Source organism: Larimichthys crocea, chromosome XXIII (assembly GCF_000972845.2).
Source record: "Larimichthys crocea isolate SSNF chromosome XXIII, L_crocea_2.0, whole genome shotgun sequence".
NCBI lineage: Eukaryota > Metazoa > Chordata > Actinopteri > Sciaenidae > Larimichthys > Larimichthys crocea.
The window spans coordinates 2,390,728-2,405,896 of NC_040033.1; the positions used below are offsets into that span (position 1 = coordinate 2,390,728).

At 44.5% G+C, this 15,169-nt stretch overlaps 3 protein-coding genes across 3 annotated transcripts in view; 1 reads left to right on the forward strand and 2 right to left on the reverse strand.

The window, feature by feature from the left end:
- The first annotated feature begins 197 nt into the window (after positions 1 to 197).
- On the forward strand, positions 198 to 7,597 carry irf9 (interferon regulatory factor 9). Its single transcript, XM_027274206.1, is given in 10 exon segments — positions 198 to 228; positions 231 to 253; positions 2,286 to 2,408; positions 2,498 to 2,678; positions 4,035 to 4,183; positions 5,121 to 5,205; positions 5,380 to 5,439; positions 5,635 to 6,024; positions 6,393 to 6,508; positions 6,603 to 7,597. Coding segments are annotated over 10 exon segments (1,326 nt in total). The 3' UTR covers positions 6,771 to 7,597.
- Positions 7,598 to 7,863: 266 nt separating this feature from the next.
- On the reverse strand, positions 7,864 to 13,065 carry emc9 (ER membrane protein complex subunit 9). Its single transcript, XM_019254508.2, has 6 exons — positions 12,884 to 13,065; positions 12,346 to 12,548; positions 9,924 to 10,000; positions 9,756 to 9,825; positions 9,567 to 9,661; positions 7,864 to 8,989 (listed from the first exon to the last, which is right to left on the reverse strand). Exons 2-6 carry the CDS (start codon positions 12,538 to 12,540, stop codon positions 8,809 to 8,811), a joined length of 618 nt encoding a protein of 205 aa, XP_019110053.1. The 5' UTR covers positions 12,541 to 12,548; positions 12,884 to 13,065; the 3' UTR covers positions 7,864 to 8,808.
- An 886-nt stretch (positions 13,066 to 13,951) lies between these two features.
- The window catches only part of LOC109137098 (proline-rich extensin-like protein EPR1), a 28,207-nt gene continuing 26,989 nt past the window's right edge, over positions 13,952 to 15,169 (reverse strand). The window contains exons 6-9 of the mRNA XM_027274295.1: positions 14,744 to 14,832; positions 14,655 to 14,699; positions 14,139 to 14,558; positions 13,952 to 14,024 (exon numbers count right to left, since the gene is read on the reverse strand). Coding sequence (XP_027130096.1) covers positions 14,010 to 14,024; positions 14,139 to 14,558; positions 14,655 to 14,699; positions 14,744 to 14,832 — 569 coding nt within the window. The 3' untranslated portion in view covers positions 13,952 to 14,009. The remainder of the gene's footprint in view (positions 14,025 to 14,138; positions 14,559 to 14,654; positions 14,700 to 14,743; positions 14,833 to 15,169) is intronic.

Genomic DNA, 15,169 nt, shown 5'->3' on the forward strand with positions numbered 1-15,169 from the left:
ACACACAACACAACAGCGACTTTAACACCTCTGAACATTTTTTTTTTCTGATATTCCTCTGTTTTTGGGTGTTTATGGTTGCTGCTGTTAGAGAGGAGACGTGTTGTGACATGCTGCATCTTCATGCCGGATGTTTATTTGCTGTGTTTGTGTTTGTTTTTTCTAGTTTTCTCTAATAAAAACAACAACAACAAGTCATGGCAGCAGGCAGAACGCGCTCCACACGCAGACGCGCTCCTGGATCGTCGAACAGGTGGTTGTGTTTGTGGGTGTGTGTGTGTGTGTGTGTGTGTGTGTGTGTGTGTGTGTGTGTGAGGAGGGAGGGGAGAAGGAAAGGGAGAGAGAGAGAGAGATTAAACAAACAAACTGTTCATCAGTGATGGAGGAAGTATCCAAAAATACAAATACCATCCTGCATTGTGAGTGTCACATAAAAAAAAAAAAGTACATGATCTGGAAAATGTACTCAGAGTATTCAAAATAAAAGTACTCAAGAGAGTACAGCTACCTCTAAAAGCTCAAAGAGTCGTTTTTAATCCCAAACACTGAAGAAATTAGTCATTCTTTTTGTTTTTCATCATTTAAATTATAGAAAAATGAACAATCACAACTTTAAAAAAGCAGAAAGTGACAACTTCAAACGTCCAACAGTTTGTTTATTAACATTTGTAACCAAGAAAAGTCGATAATTAACGCTCTAATTCTGTTTAAATGAACATTTCTCTGCAAGTTTTAGTGATAAATGAAGGAAATCAGTTATTTAAAGTCTCTTTTTGACTTAAATTACGAGCAAACTGACTAAAAACTAAATATGTTTCAGATATTGAGGTTTGTCTCATTGAAATCCAGTTAAATTAGCTGGATTAGATTATTTCATTCTTATTTATTTACAAATATTGGATGTTTCAACTTCAGCTGAATCGTTTTTAATAAACTCAGCAGTTGTCAAACTCGTTTTTCATCCCAGACACTGAAGAAATAAGTCATTATTATTTTGTGTTTTTCATCATTTAAATATAAAAAATGATGGAAAAATGAACAATCACAACTTTAAAAAAGCAGAAAGTGACGACTTCAAACGTCCAACAGTTTGTTTATTAACATTTATAACCAGGAAAAGTCGATAATTAATGTTCTAATTCTGCTTAAATGAACATTTCTCTGTAAGTTTTAGTGATAAATGAAGGAAATCAGTCATTTAAAGTTTATTTTTGACTTAAATTAACGAGCAAACTGTGATTAAAAACAAGATATGTTTCAGATATTGAGGTTTGTCTCATTGAAATCCAGTTAAATTAGCTGGATTAGATTATTTTATTGTTATTTATTTACAAATATTGGATGTTTCAACTTCAGCTGAATCGTTTTTTTTAATAAACTAAACTTCACGTTACATCTTTAATCCTCCCTGCTGCTCGTTTTTCAGCCCAAACACTGAAGAAATTTGTAATTTTTTTGTCAGTTGAACATTAAAAAACGGTGGAAAAATGAACGATCACAACTTCACAGAGCAAAAAGTGACAGTTCGTTAACATTTATAACAGAGAAAAGTCGATAATTAACTCTCTGATTTTGTGTTTTTGTTACATGTTTGATAGGACGTCCACATTAACACACAGCGCAGTCAAAAGTTTGGACACACCTTTATTTTTGTTACTTTCTTCATAGACTGTTATAAAAATGAGGATTGTACTGAGGTTCAGGTGTTTTAATTCATATAGTGTGTGTGTATCATGTCTCGTGCACTTCCCTTTATTAGGCCTGTGTTTACTGAGGGAGAAATAATTATGAATCAACAGTACAAGGACAGGAGAGACAGGTTAGGGGAGTACCATTTCAATATGAATCATTACTGAGCAGAAAACCAAAAACAGACGTTATGATATTATCTGTATGTGGGGAGGTGTCTGAGACAGCCCATTTAAAAAATGTATAAGAACCAACTGTTAGAGCTCCTCGAGGAGCCTTTTCTCTGACCCTCCTTTTTGTGTGTTGCACTGTTAAACGCTTCTTCTTGTACAAGAATAATAAATCCAGCATAAACTTTGATACTTTGAATCCAGTCCTCCTTATTCAAGGGTTAAATTCCCATAACATGGACTTAAAAACTATGAAATGACACACATGGAGTTCAGTCGTCGTTTATTTTCTCTGTGGGATCATCGATGCGCAGCAGACGGACTGAAACATCGTGATACGTTTATCAGCAGCAGGGAGGATTTCAAAATGTGACCTTTGACTCTGCTGCCGAGTGGGAAAATGACATCACAGTGTGTCTGTTGCAGGTCAGCAGTGGGAAATATCCGGGCCTGGTGTGGGACGACGACGCCAAGACCATGTTCCGCATCCCGTGGAAACACGCCGGCAAACAGGACTTCCGGAAAGACGAGGACGCCGCCATCTTCAAGGTTCAAGATGTGTTTCTGGATTCAGAGTTCATGTGGCGATCACAAAACAAAACAAACCTCGAGCTCTCTGTTTCTGTCTCTGTCTGCAGGCGTGGGCCGAGTTCAAAGGGAAGCTGACGGACGGGGATCAGGACAACCCGGCGTCCTGGAAGACCCGTCTGCGCTGCGCCCTCAACAAGAGTCCGGAGTTTGACGAGGTGATGGATCGAGCCCAGCTGGACATCTCGGAGCCGTACAAGGTCTACCGCCTGGTGCCCATCAGCGAGCAGGGTGAGCCTCTCACACAGCAAGTTTAAACGCCGCACACACATCAGAGCCAGCCGTAACTGTTATTCAACCTGCAAACAAAAACTTTTCTAGCTTTTAAATCGACGTAAACTGAATATCTTGATATTTTTGAATGAAACAAAGTATGCAAACAACCTGCAGACAGACAGAGAAGTTCTTCATGGAGCACATTTCAAAATAAAACCAACAAAAACATCTAAAACCTTTGATCATAAACAAATAACTCAAAAAATACTCGAGTACTGTGTCTTCTACTTCTACTACTTCATGGAGGAAATAATGAGGAGGTGAATGCAGAGGGAAAATAATAATCAGGTGTGAAATGAGCTGAATTAGCAATAAAAATCTGCTTTTACATGAATGCATGAGCCACAGTAATCTAATATATCATATGTTATAGTTGGGACAGTCACAGAGGACATCGTACATGAGTTGTAAGTATTCAAATCTCAAATACTCATGGATTTATGTAGGGAAATACTTCATCAAATGTCCCTAAAATGCAACAAAAGCTGCAACATTCAGCAATAAAACAATCTCATTTATCTGAACGTATCAAACCTCAGTCTCAGTCATGTTTTGTTTTAACAAAACTCTTCGTTTATCACTGAAAACCTGCAGAGAATTGTTGATTCATTATCAGCTTTTCTTGGTTCGTGTGTTGGTTGAAGTCGTCGCTTTTTTCCGCTGTGTGAAGTTGTGATTGTTCAAAGACTAAAAAAAACACTCAGTGGGTCAGATGGTAGATTTGACTTCACAGACTCTCACGCCCTGTTTGTGTGGAAACATCAGCAACGATTAAAATCTTACACAACGTGACGTTCTGTGGTGCAATGACGCTTCCTGTCAGCGCTCGTCTGTTTCTGTACGGAGCACCGCTGTGTTTTCCACACGCCCACTTCTCTCTTCTTCTTTTTCTTGTCACGTTATCACTCTACAGTTTTTGCCTTTTTTTCTGTCGTCTTCTTCTTCTCCTCTGCTTTAAACGTCAGAGGGGCGTTCCTGGATTCTTCTATCTATTCCTGGACTTTAACTCCTCCCTGCTGTGATCTCGGTGCCCACACAATGAATTTTGCATTTCTTTTGTGTTTCGAAGCTGCTGTACAAATAACCCAGCCTTTACTGTACACGGTGCAGCTGCTTTAGTGTTTTCAGCGTTGGATGGAGTTACACCGTCCTGTTTTTGAGTCAGCAGGGCTGTGAGAGGAAACTGGAGGCCAAAAATGTGAGCCAACGTCAACCCAGCAGCCGGGACATGCACATGTGCTTTGCTGTAACGGCGTGACACACAGGGGGTCTGCAGATTATGCACTGACGGACTGATCGGATGTTTTTCAGGCGTGGTAGTCCCTGAGAAGAAGTTCAACAAAATAAAAGCCCCCAAGAGGTCGAAAAGGAGGAGGAGGAGCAGCAGCAGCAGCGAATCGGACAGCGACGACGGCAGTAAGGTGAAGCAGATAAAGACGGAGGCGGCCACGTCGCAGCTGGTGAGTTTTTCTGATTCGTCCTAAAACAGCAGCTGTGCATCAGATTTGAGGGCGTAACTAAGTACATGTTTACTCGAGTACTTAAAGGTGCAGTGCGTCAGATTTGGGGCATGGAATATAATATTCATAACTATGTTTTCATGCATGTTTAATCACCTGAAAATATATTTTTGTTTATTACCCTTTTATATCGACAGTGGGACCTTTAAAGGAGCAGTGTGTATGATTTAGTGTTTTCTAGCAGTGTAAGCGTCTAGTTTGTCCGCTGTGGGCTTCTGTAGAAACACAGTTTATATTACAGAGCCGTCTAAATCTGACACGCTGCATCTTTAAATGTTAAACTCTATACATGGCATTAATCTGACAGCTGAGGTTACCTGTAACTTCACAGGTGAAGACTTTATAAAGAAAAAACATCATCAGTTTGATCAAATTCGATATCATAAATTTGATCATGTGTCAAAAATACTCCAGTATTATAACTTCAGTTGTACATTTTGCTGTTTGTACTTCTTCCACCTGCATACTAATGCCACATATGTATACTACATATTAACCAACATCACTTTATACTCCTGGATTTGAGACACGGCGAATGTTTTGTCTCATTGCGTGTTAGTATTTATTTCAAAACAAGAGTCTGGATCTTCAGGACTTACTTTTAAATGAGTGTTATCGCAGTCAGAAAGACAAGAAGATGAATGTAAATCAGGTCCTTCGCTTTGTTTTTGAAGAACGTTTTGTCATTTTTGTTGCTCTGAATCGCTGTCAGGTGCCGTTGTTGTGTTCTTATTGTGTTGTGTATCTAAAAAAAGTGACTTGTTGGTGGTGCTAAACGAAAAGTGAGATGCTCCTCAAAGTCAGGAGGCTTCATCCTGCGAGGATTATCTTTATTTCTTAACCTGATTTTGAGTTTAAAGTTTTTTCTATCCATCAGTTTGTCGAAGAGGCTCTGCAGCGGATCGAAAACCCCGTCCTGACTGAAGAGCTGACTCAACACATCTCCTCCATGCAGACAGAAGGTGAGTTTAACTGCTCTGATATGTTGGATTTCTCTAAGCTCCTGACTGTAACCGACTTCTCGTCTGGGAGAAATGAACAAAACGAACAGAAAGAGCTGACTGACACCTTAATTGAACCAATGACATCATCCCCAGACCATCAGCTGATGTGTCACTTCTTATTTCTCTCTGTAGTGGTCGATGAGATCACGTTGGACGTGCGGATCGAGGAGAGCGTCCCCGCTCAGACAGGAGGTAAGAAACTGTCCACGACTCGATTTTCACTATCGATTAATCTGCTGATCATTTTTTAATTAATGTTTGGTCCATAAAAATGTGAGAAAATGATGATCTTGTTTTGTAATTTCCTGTCAACAAACCAGATTATTTGATTAAACTAAATTAGCTTTTATTTTGAAAGTTCAGTCCTCTGTGTCTCCGTCTCTCCAGTCCAGGACTCCTTCTGCGTGGTGGTTCATTATTTAGGTCAGGAGGTCCTCAGACGTGAAATCCAAGGCACCGACGTCCGGATAACGTACCTGCCTTCCTCTCCCGCCCCGCCGACTCCGGCCATCCTGAAGAACAGGTTTCCACGCATCCCGCTGCCCGAGCCGCCCTCCACGCTGCAGACCGGCGGCGAGCTGCAGGCCCTGTTCACCCTGCTGCCCTTCATGGATAAAGGGGTGGTGCTGACCTCCACGCCGCAGGGGGTCTACGGCAAACGGTTCTGCCAAGGGCGGGTGTTCTGGACGGGCCCGCACACGACCGAACCGGGGCTGCACAAGATGGAGAGGAACACGGCCCCGGTGCTGCTCTTCAGTAAAGACGCCTTCAAACAACGTGAGTTTGATCCGAGGACACGAGCTGAAGTCACAACCTAGATAAAAGTAAACAGCAGCACACACTGGACAATCTTTGATGGACTCATGATTGATTTAATCCATCAGTCCATCGACAAAAGATTCATTTGCAATGATTTTAATGAGTAAAAGTCATTTTTCCAAGTAAGAAAGGTCAAATATTCTCAGATTTTTCTGATTTTATTCATCATATTTGATCACAAACTAAATATATTTTGGATTTTGAGCCATTCAACATGAAAACAAGGACCTTGTCTGCCACAATTTAGAGATGAATCGAAAACTAATCAGACTCTCGGCCCGTGAACGTCACATTTTCATCGCTCGCTTTTCCTTCCTCGCGATCAGAGCTGGACCACTTCCGTTCAAACGGCGGCGAGCCTCCTCAGTGCGGCATCACGCTGTGCTTCGGAGAGGAGCTGAGCAACTCCGAGGACCCGTCCAGAAAACTCATCATCGTTCAGGTGAGCGAAGCTTTTTTCAATTTAGACCAAAGTTCATGTTCGTTGTTTGAAGGTTTAATGTTGACACCGACTCTGAACTTTGACGCCCCTGCAGATCACTTTACCGTGGGCGGAGCAGCAGGTCCAGAACACTCAGTCCATCTTCGACTCCATCCACATCCTCCAGTCTCTGGCCAGTCAGTCTCCGCTCGGGGAAATAACTCTAAACCTGGTCACCGTGCCCTCGCCGACGTCCGAGACGATCACCTGCGGGTCCACCTGAGCACTTTGTCCAACGTGAAGGAGGAGGGGTTTGATTACAAAATAAGAGACATCCCCACTCCTTTACAAAATAAGAGCACACAGGGCTGAGCGATATGTCGTTTCACCGTCAGAGCATCAACTAAAGAGTTTTGTTTTTTTTTTCAAAATAAGAGCCTCTGATTTGTGTGATAATCATATTTCTTCATATCGCTCAGCCGGATAGCGCTCGATAAATCTTAAAGCACTTCTCAAAGTTAAACGTTAGAGTTTCGTTCTGAAAACGAACACTGAGCCTTTTGGGATCGTAGAGATCAGTTGGTGTACTTGAAGCACTACACGTAAACCAACTCCGAGAAGTCGTTCTTGGAGCTGCCATCCGTTCGACGGGACGTCGTTTCTCTGCTTCCAGCTTTTCTTTGTCTTTGTTTTTTTTTAAAAAGATATAAAACTCTTAAGGATTCAGAAAAATAATCAGTAGTTGCAGCTCTGGTCGTCTTTCTTTGTTGGCTAAAATTATATTAACTAAGCTTTACGTCTGTTGTGTTTCCCAAGCTGTAGGTCGAGGTCCCAGGAAGGGTCGCAAGTTACAAAAAGTGAACCGAGGTTAACCAATCATTGCTTCCTTTCTTCTGAATAATTAATTATTATAGAGTTTTATAGATTTAAGAGGCGTTCGAATGACGGGGTCACGTGCTGAACAGGTTGGGAAACACTGCTCTGCAACAAATTATGATAATTGACCCATCATAAGTCCCGCCTCTTTCTGCTCTGTGCTCCAATCACAGTCCAGAACGCCTCGTCCCGAACTGTGATTGGATAATAGAGCGAAAATGGGACGGGGCTTGTCGTCTTTTAAAGTGCGTCGTTGACCTTGAAGCTGCGATAATGAGCAAAGATGTATCTGTTGTTCATCAGACTTTGTTATTGTTCATGTTAGACACAGAGACATTTACAATTGTACGTTGATGTCGTCTTGGGATCAATTAAAAAGTTTTGACGAGACTCAATCAATTAATCAATCAGTCGGACCAGTGTGTAGCATTTAGTGGCATGTCGCTGTGTTTCCTCCTCTGCTCACCTTCCTGTTCCAAGAATGATCGCAAAAAAATATATAACACAGTTATTCAAACTTTATTTCATATTCTGTAAATAGAGCCGCCCAAAATCCAACACACTGGACCTTTGAGAGGGAAATACAACCTTCTGCTCCTCCGCTGTTATCATGTGAGACAGAAATGAATCAACAGGAGCTCAGACAGACTTCGTGTTAGTGTTTTCATCTAAGTACAAAACATTTCAATACGAAAAGCTCACAGTAAACTCAGTCTGCCGAGGATCAGAATATCCGGCGTCCGTCGAGGCTCTGAGGCTTTTTTTAAGGTGGTAGTTTTGCGTCTGTCTGATGGTGTTCCTCAACACAAACGCACCGGCAGTTCAGGCAGGGAACACAGTACTGTAACGTACAAAAAGGCAGCTACATAAGAGTTAACAGAGGTTTTTAAAGGCAGAGACAAAGAGCTGCTGCCTGACTTTCTGGTGCTGCTAAACGCTGTAAAAACACTTGTGAGTACCACGTAGTCCAAAGTTAACTACACTAAACACAGACTGCCACCTTAATCCAGCTGAAGGTGTGACGGACGCCGAACATTTTGAGCTTTGACGTTTGTGTTTACTGCAGGACTTTTGTATTGTACTGCGTTTCTGTTATTTTGTCCACCCCGTCTGGAGCTTGTAATGAACATAGGAATAACAAGGGACTGGAAATAGCACAGGTGCTTTGTAATAGTGTTGAAATGTGTTTTTAAGGTTTTAATTTTCCATTTAAATCAACGGCTTGTTGGGCTGAACCACAAGGCACATTCAGAGGGGGGTGAGGGGACGGTGGAAGATCTACCGAACTGTAAATATTTTGTTATTTATGCATGTTCTATGTTATGTTCCTGTCAGAAAATGCATTAAATGTATTCCTAAACTCTGTGTCGGGTTGTAAAAATCACATTAGTACACGGCGGCGGTGGCGTTGGAGTGAGAACATAAATAAATCTGGACTCCGGTGACTACATGCTGCCGTTGGCCGGCGAGGCGAGCTCCGCTATCTTGGTGTTCAGTTTCTGATTGGTCCAGTCCTTTGTTATGTCGTCCAAGTGGCTGTCAAAATCCACCAATAGCGCGTGGTCGCCGGACTCCAGCATCTGACTGGCTATCGCCTGAGTCTCCTCCCAGTGTCGCAGCATTATCCTGAAAAAGAAAAGAACGAGTCAGCAGGCGGCGGCGTTTGTGATGACTCGATGATTCGTGTAGCAAACTTTGGAAAAAAAATAAAATATCGCAACTCTTTGTCTGGTGCTACAAATTAAAACCAGGTGAACGGAAACAGAAAGACACTGTAATATACTTTTGCGATGCTGAACGCTCACTGGTGCGACGTGACGATGAGTCAGAGCTCAACAGAAAACATGCGTCAGTGTTTGTAACAGTAACACATGCCGTCTGTCTTTATGTGTGTGACATGAAAGAGGACTTGAGTTGGGGAAACTCAAACTCTGGCTGCACGATTGCGGCAAAAATTGGTTTATTTTGATCGATGCTGAAGTCCCGATTATTGAATAAATGTAGGGACGGACACAGCGCTGCTTTCACTTTAGTGTCGTGCTACATTCCTGAAGAATATCGTCGGAAACGAAGTCAACAGAGTGCTGCTTTCTCAACGACGAGGATTCCTCCTGGCCTAAACCATCAAACCATTCAGACTCTACGTCGTTCGGGGGGAAAAAACTGAGATTTGGAGCGACTGAACTCCGGACTCGTCACTTACGTGTGTTTGTCTTTGAGCATCCATCTGGAATCTTTGCGCTCGTACATCACGATGGGAGGAACTCGATAGTCTGGAGACATTTTACTGCCGTCGAGCTGAGAAGCAAAAGAGACAAACACGTTTTCAATGAGTTGGTTATTTTTGCTTTCTCACTGAAACCAACAGGAATCACACGTCGGTTCTTCTCACCATTAACAAAACCGCGTTGTCGAACTGCTCAGAAATCTTATCGGCGATCTTCAGCGCGCACGGCGTCGGGCTGTGGAGTTTGAAAAAAAGATGAGAACAGATGAAAGCGTGTGTGACGTGTCGTGTGATATGTAAACACTCGTTTTGGAGAGACGTCAGGAAACTCACCTGCTATCTGAAACACAAGCGTTGGCTTGATAGTATCCCACTATCCTCTGCTGAGTCTGTGAACACCACACGTCCACCTGAAACGAGAGAGCAGTCACTGTCAGCATCATTTAAATGAAATGCAAATCTGAGTCTGTTCCAGCAGCAGTACGGATTTCATGCTGGGAACAGAAGTCTTCAGGCTGAAATATAAGTGAGAGCCGAGAGCTGGATTATTGGTCAGTTGACCTAAACTGAGACAGCGTGTTGGTGGTTTTTCATTGAGACATGTCTAATATCAGCGGTTCACTCCCCTGTGTGTACAAGCCCAGGCTTGGTTCTGTTTCATCAAGTATATTTTGAAGAAGACGCGCCAACATCGCACGTGCATCCACATAATTTCCAGAAAGATACGTGTGATCTCCAGCTACTTGTAAGAGGAAACACAACATTTCAGATATACCTGATAAAGCTGATTTGTTTACACGGGGACCGCCCAATTAAAAACAGAGTTATCTAACAGCTGATTTGCGTCTGTTGACTCAGGGCAGGGAGACTAAGAACAACCACAGCATTAAAGCATCACACGAAACAGCAACAGCACATAAAAGTCCATTGATACGAAATAATAAATGAATTCATAACACTCTCGTGTTGACTTTAGCCAGAGTTTGAGGCTGGTTATAAACACTGCAAAGCTTCAGGGGCCAGTGTCAATGTTGTCACACATTTCTCAATGTAGTCTGAGTCACTTTTAGTCTTTCATTTTTGTTCGTCATATTTTAGTCGACTAGAAGTCTCAAAATTTCAGTCAAAACATTTTAATCTCTATTTATTTCAGGAATGTTTTTTTTGTTCATCGTTGTGACTTTTTCTCTGCTTCTAAATATTGGAAATGGGATCACACGTCCAGTCTCTTTTTCCTTCCGAGCATGACTGCGCTGTCCGTACGCCGTGTTTCTCCTGCGTGCTGTTTGTTTTCAAGCCACAGGTGCGAGAGCAGCCAGAGGATTCAAACATGTGGCCGTGACGTTGCTACAGTAAAAGAAGTGCTGGCACAAACACATGACAGCAGGACTGGATGTTGCTTTTGTTTTTGTTAGTTTTTTTATTTCTTGCACGACATTTTCGAGGTGGAGTGCAGCCTCCGGGTCGGGGATGAGATCCTGCCTCAAGTGGAGGAGTTCAAATGTACTTTGTGACTTTGGGCTATACAAATAAAATTGATTTGATTTGATTTGAAGTATCTTGGGGTCTTGTTCACGAGTGGGGGAAGGATGGAGCGGAAAATTAACCGGCGGTTGGTGCAGTGATGCGGACTCTGCACCGGTCCGTCGTGGTGAAGCAGGTTTACCAGCCGATCTACGTTCCTACCCTCACCTGTGGTCACGAGCTTTGGGTAGCGACTGAAAGAATGAGATCGTGAATACAAGCGGCCGAAATGAGCTTCCTTCGCAGGGCGGCTGGGCTCTCCCTTAGAGATAGGGTGAGAGGCTCGGCCATCCGCGAGGAGCTCAGAGTAGAACCGCTGCTCCTTGAGGTGGCTCGGGCATCTCGTGAGGATGCCTCCTGGACGTCGGGGAGGCAGCCTCGGGGAAGACCCAGGACACGCTGGAGGGACTATGTCTCTCGGCTGGCCTAGGAACGCCTTGGGAAGAGCTGGACGAAGTGGCCGGGGAGAGGGAAGTCTGGGCTTCCGTGCTGAAGCTGCTGCCCCCTCGACCCGGCAATGGATAAGCAGGAAAAGACGAACGAACGAACATTTTCGTCTCGTTTTTATTCGTCAACAAAAACGCACTTTGCCACATTTTTCGTCAGCGTTTTTAAAACATTGTATCGTCTCGTCTTAGTCGAGGGAAAAAGGCTCGTCTGACAAAATGAACACTGGTCTCTGCAGTTCCTCAGTCGTCAACTTGAGTCAGTCTCAGGGTTCCCACACCTTTTTCATGAACAAATTCAAGCACTTTTCAAGCACCTTCAAGCACCAGTTTTTCCATTTTTCCAGCACCTTTAAATAGGTAGCCTACTAGTTGTGTTTGCCATGATGGGAAGCGCAGCGGTGCCACTGTATGGCATAATAATATGGGTCTAATTAGCATTATTTCATATGGTGGTAGATTGACTGTTTTGATTTTTAACTAATTGTGAATTGGCTTGTATTCTCAGCTTGTGAGCGGTGTATTGTGTAACTACCATAGCGCAATAACAGTGACAAATAGACATCACAAAAAATTCAAGCATTTTCACAACCTTGAAAACACTGAATTGAAATTCAAGCATTTTCAAGGAATTCAAGCACCCGTGGGAACCCTGCAGTCTCCATAAGTCCCCATGTTTAAAACTTCACAGCAGAAATAAACACTAGTTTGAGCAACCAGGACTACAAGACCTCTTCGGAAACTTGCAGGTGAGGTCATGCACCAGGTGTGCCAGGTGTACCTACCTGTGTGAGGGCCAGCTGAGTGATGGGAGCCAGGGGCAGGTGGGAGTGGAGCAGGGGCACGCAGTCTGTCACGCACACGGCGCCGCCTGTCGGGCTGGACGACAACAGCAGCCCGTTGATGCTGCACCGTGGGAACAGGCACGAGTGCAGGTACATCTTCACATAAGCCCGACACGAGAGCTCCACCTCGCCCATGATGACGGAGCTACGGAGCGGACAAAGCAGGGGTACAAACACAAACACATCTTAGCACAAGACTTCACCTAAAAACAGCGAAAAACATGTTTTAACTGACGGTGTTACGGTTTAACGAGCGACCGTGTTAACTGGCGACTGTCGTAGTTACGACAGCCGTTGGCACTAGCGAGGACATACGCGGTTTTCTCGTAACTACGACAACGACACAAGCATTCGGCTTGACGGGACACCAATCAACACGGTCGCTCGTTAAACCGTAACACCGTAGCCGCCGCCGCCGCCGTGTTAGCAATTTAGCACACTGGCAAAAAAACCCAAGCAGAGCTGAATTAAGTCTTACCTGTGGAGGAATGTGAATGTAGTAAACTCAGCGGAACACAAAAACGCGTGTTTATATCAAACGTGTCGGTTCATCTGGTTTAATTTAAATATTTAAACACAGATGTAACGTTTAACTGTTTCTCTTGACAGCTACCCCCTAAAAAGACCAACGGCTACTCATAGTCCCGCCCCCCAGGAAAGCTAAATGTAATGATCTGATTGGCCGACACGTCGATCATGTGCAATTCTATTGGAGGATTGAAGTGCCAATCAAATTTTTCCAGCCCCTCCCTCCGCTGGCTGTTATAAAAAGCTCGTGTTCTTCAGTAGTGCGCCCTCTACCGGACGGGAGGTACTGCTACAGCGTAAAGCAGGGGTGTCCAAAGTGCGGACAGCATTTCTAAAATGTTAATATTCATCTTTATGGCCCTCTTGGAAAAAGGTTCCACAGCTACTGTAATCATTTTATCATTGTACTAAGTTTTTCCACAGCTACTGTAATCATTTTATCATTGTACTAAGTTTGTGTTGATTTGTTCTGTACATGTGACATCTGTTCTTGGGAGAGGGATCCCTCCTCTGTGGCTCTTGCACTTTTCCCTCCTCCAAAATAGTTTTGTGGGCAAGTTTTTCCCTCACTTGAACCGAGGGTGTCACTCGCTGTACAGATTGTAAAGCCCTGAGGCAAATCTACTTTGGGCTATACAAATACAATTATTTGAAAAGTTGAGTGATATCTAAACCACCGAAGTACATCTTGGTTTAAACTTGTTACATTGTAAGCACTGAAATGGGAATGTTGTTTAATAATAAGCTTCCTTTTGGCCCAAAGAGTCACTGCATCCTTGTGCAGAGACTGTAAATACATTCAGAGGGCATCTTTCCCCAGCCTAACAGAAATGAAGTTTTCCTGAACTACTTGACCTGTTGAAGCAATTTAATTACACCCTAGCAGACAGTACAAGTGTGCAACCTGGTGCAAACAATGGCCAGAAGACTTTACAGATAGTAAAGTCAGGCGTGCTACCTTTTGCATGAACAGTTTGAACTGACTACTGGATGACAGTTTAGAAGACTCAGGAGACCAGACATTATAGAATAGAAGTTTATTTTTCAAGTCAAGACAATGCTCCAGTTGAATGTCCTCAGTGTAGCAGTGCCTATAGGATTAAATGAAAAGTCAGTGTGAAAACTCATTGCTTCAAGTACAGGTCATATCCAGTTACCATAAACAGCAGTGTGTTAAATTGATGACTCAATGTGTGATCACTTACATCCTGGGGCTGCTGGGGTGGGTAGCTAGGCACCTGGGGCTGCTGAGGTGGGTAGCTGGGCCACTGAGGTTGAGGCTGCTGAGGTGGGTAGCTGGGTGCCTGGGGCTGCTGAGGTTGATGTTGCTTGGATGGGTAACTGGGCGCCTGGGGCTGCTGAGGTGGATAGCTAGGCACCTGGGGCTGCTGAGGTGGGTAGCTGGGCCACTGAGGTTGTGGCTGCTTGGGTGGATAGCTAGGCACCTGGGGCTGCTGAGGTTGAGGCTGCTTGGATGGATAGCTAGGCACCTGGGGCTGCTGAGGTTGAGGCTGCTTGGATGGATAGCTAGGCACCTGGGGCTGCTGAGGTTGAGGCTGCTTGGATGGATAGCTAGGCACCTGGGGCTGCTGAGGTTGAGGCTGCTTGGATGGATAGCTAGGCACCTGGGGGCTGCTGAGGTTGAGGCTGCTTTGGGATGGATTAGCTAGGGCACCTGGGGCTGCTGAGGTTGAGGCTGCTTGGGTGGAATAGCTAGGCACCTGGGGCTGCTGAGGTTGAGGCTGCTTGGATGGATAGCTAGGCACCTGGGGCGGCGGAGGTTGAGGCTGCTTGATGGATAGCTAGGCACCTGGGGCTGCTGAGGTTGAGGCTGCTTGGATGGATAGCTAGGCACCTGGGGCTGCTGAGGTGGGTAGCTGGGCACCTGGGGCTGCTGAGGTTGAGGGCTGGCTTGGATGGATAGCTAGGCACCTGGGGCGCTGAGGTTGAGGCTGCTTGGTGGATAGCTAGGCACCTGGGGCTGCTGAGGTGGGTAGCTGGCACTGGGCTGCTGAGGTTGAGGCTGCTTGGATGGATAGCTAGGCACCTGGGCCTGCTGAGGTGGGTACTGGCACGGGGCTGCTGAGGTGAGGCTGCTTGGATGGATAGCTAGGCACCTGGGGCTCTGAGGGGTGGGTAGCTTGGCCACCTGGGCTGCTGAGGTTGAGGCTGCTTGGATGGATAGCTAGGCACCTGGGGCGCTGAGGTGGGTAGCTGGGCACCTGGGGCTGCTGAG

Bases quoted from the DNA above. Each gene is read 5' to 3' on its own strand.
- emc9 (XM_019254508.2), bottom strand. From the start codon at position 12,540: ATGGGCGAGGTGGAGCTCTCGTGTCGGGCTTATGTGAAGATGTACCTG. The intron at 10,001-12,345 runs GTAGGTACACCT...CTCTCGTTTCAG, and splicing joins CTCAGCTGGCCCTCACACAG to GTGGACGTGTGGTGTTCACA. The intron at 8,990-9,566 runs GTAAGTGACGAG...TTTCTTTTTCAG, and splicing joins ATGCTCAAAGACAAACACAC to GATAATGCTGCGACACTGGG.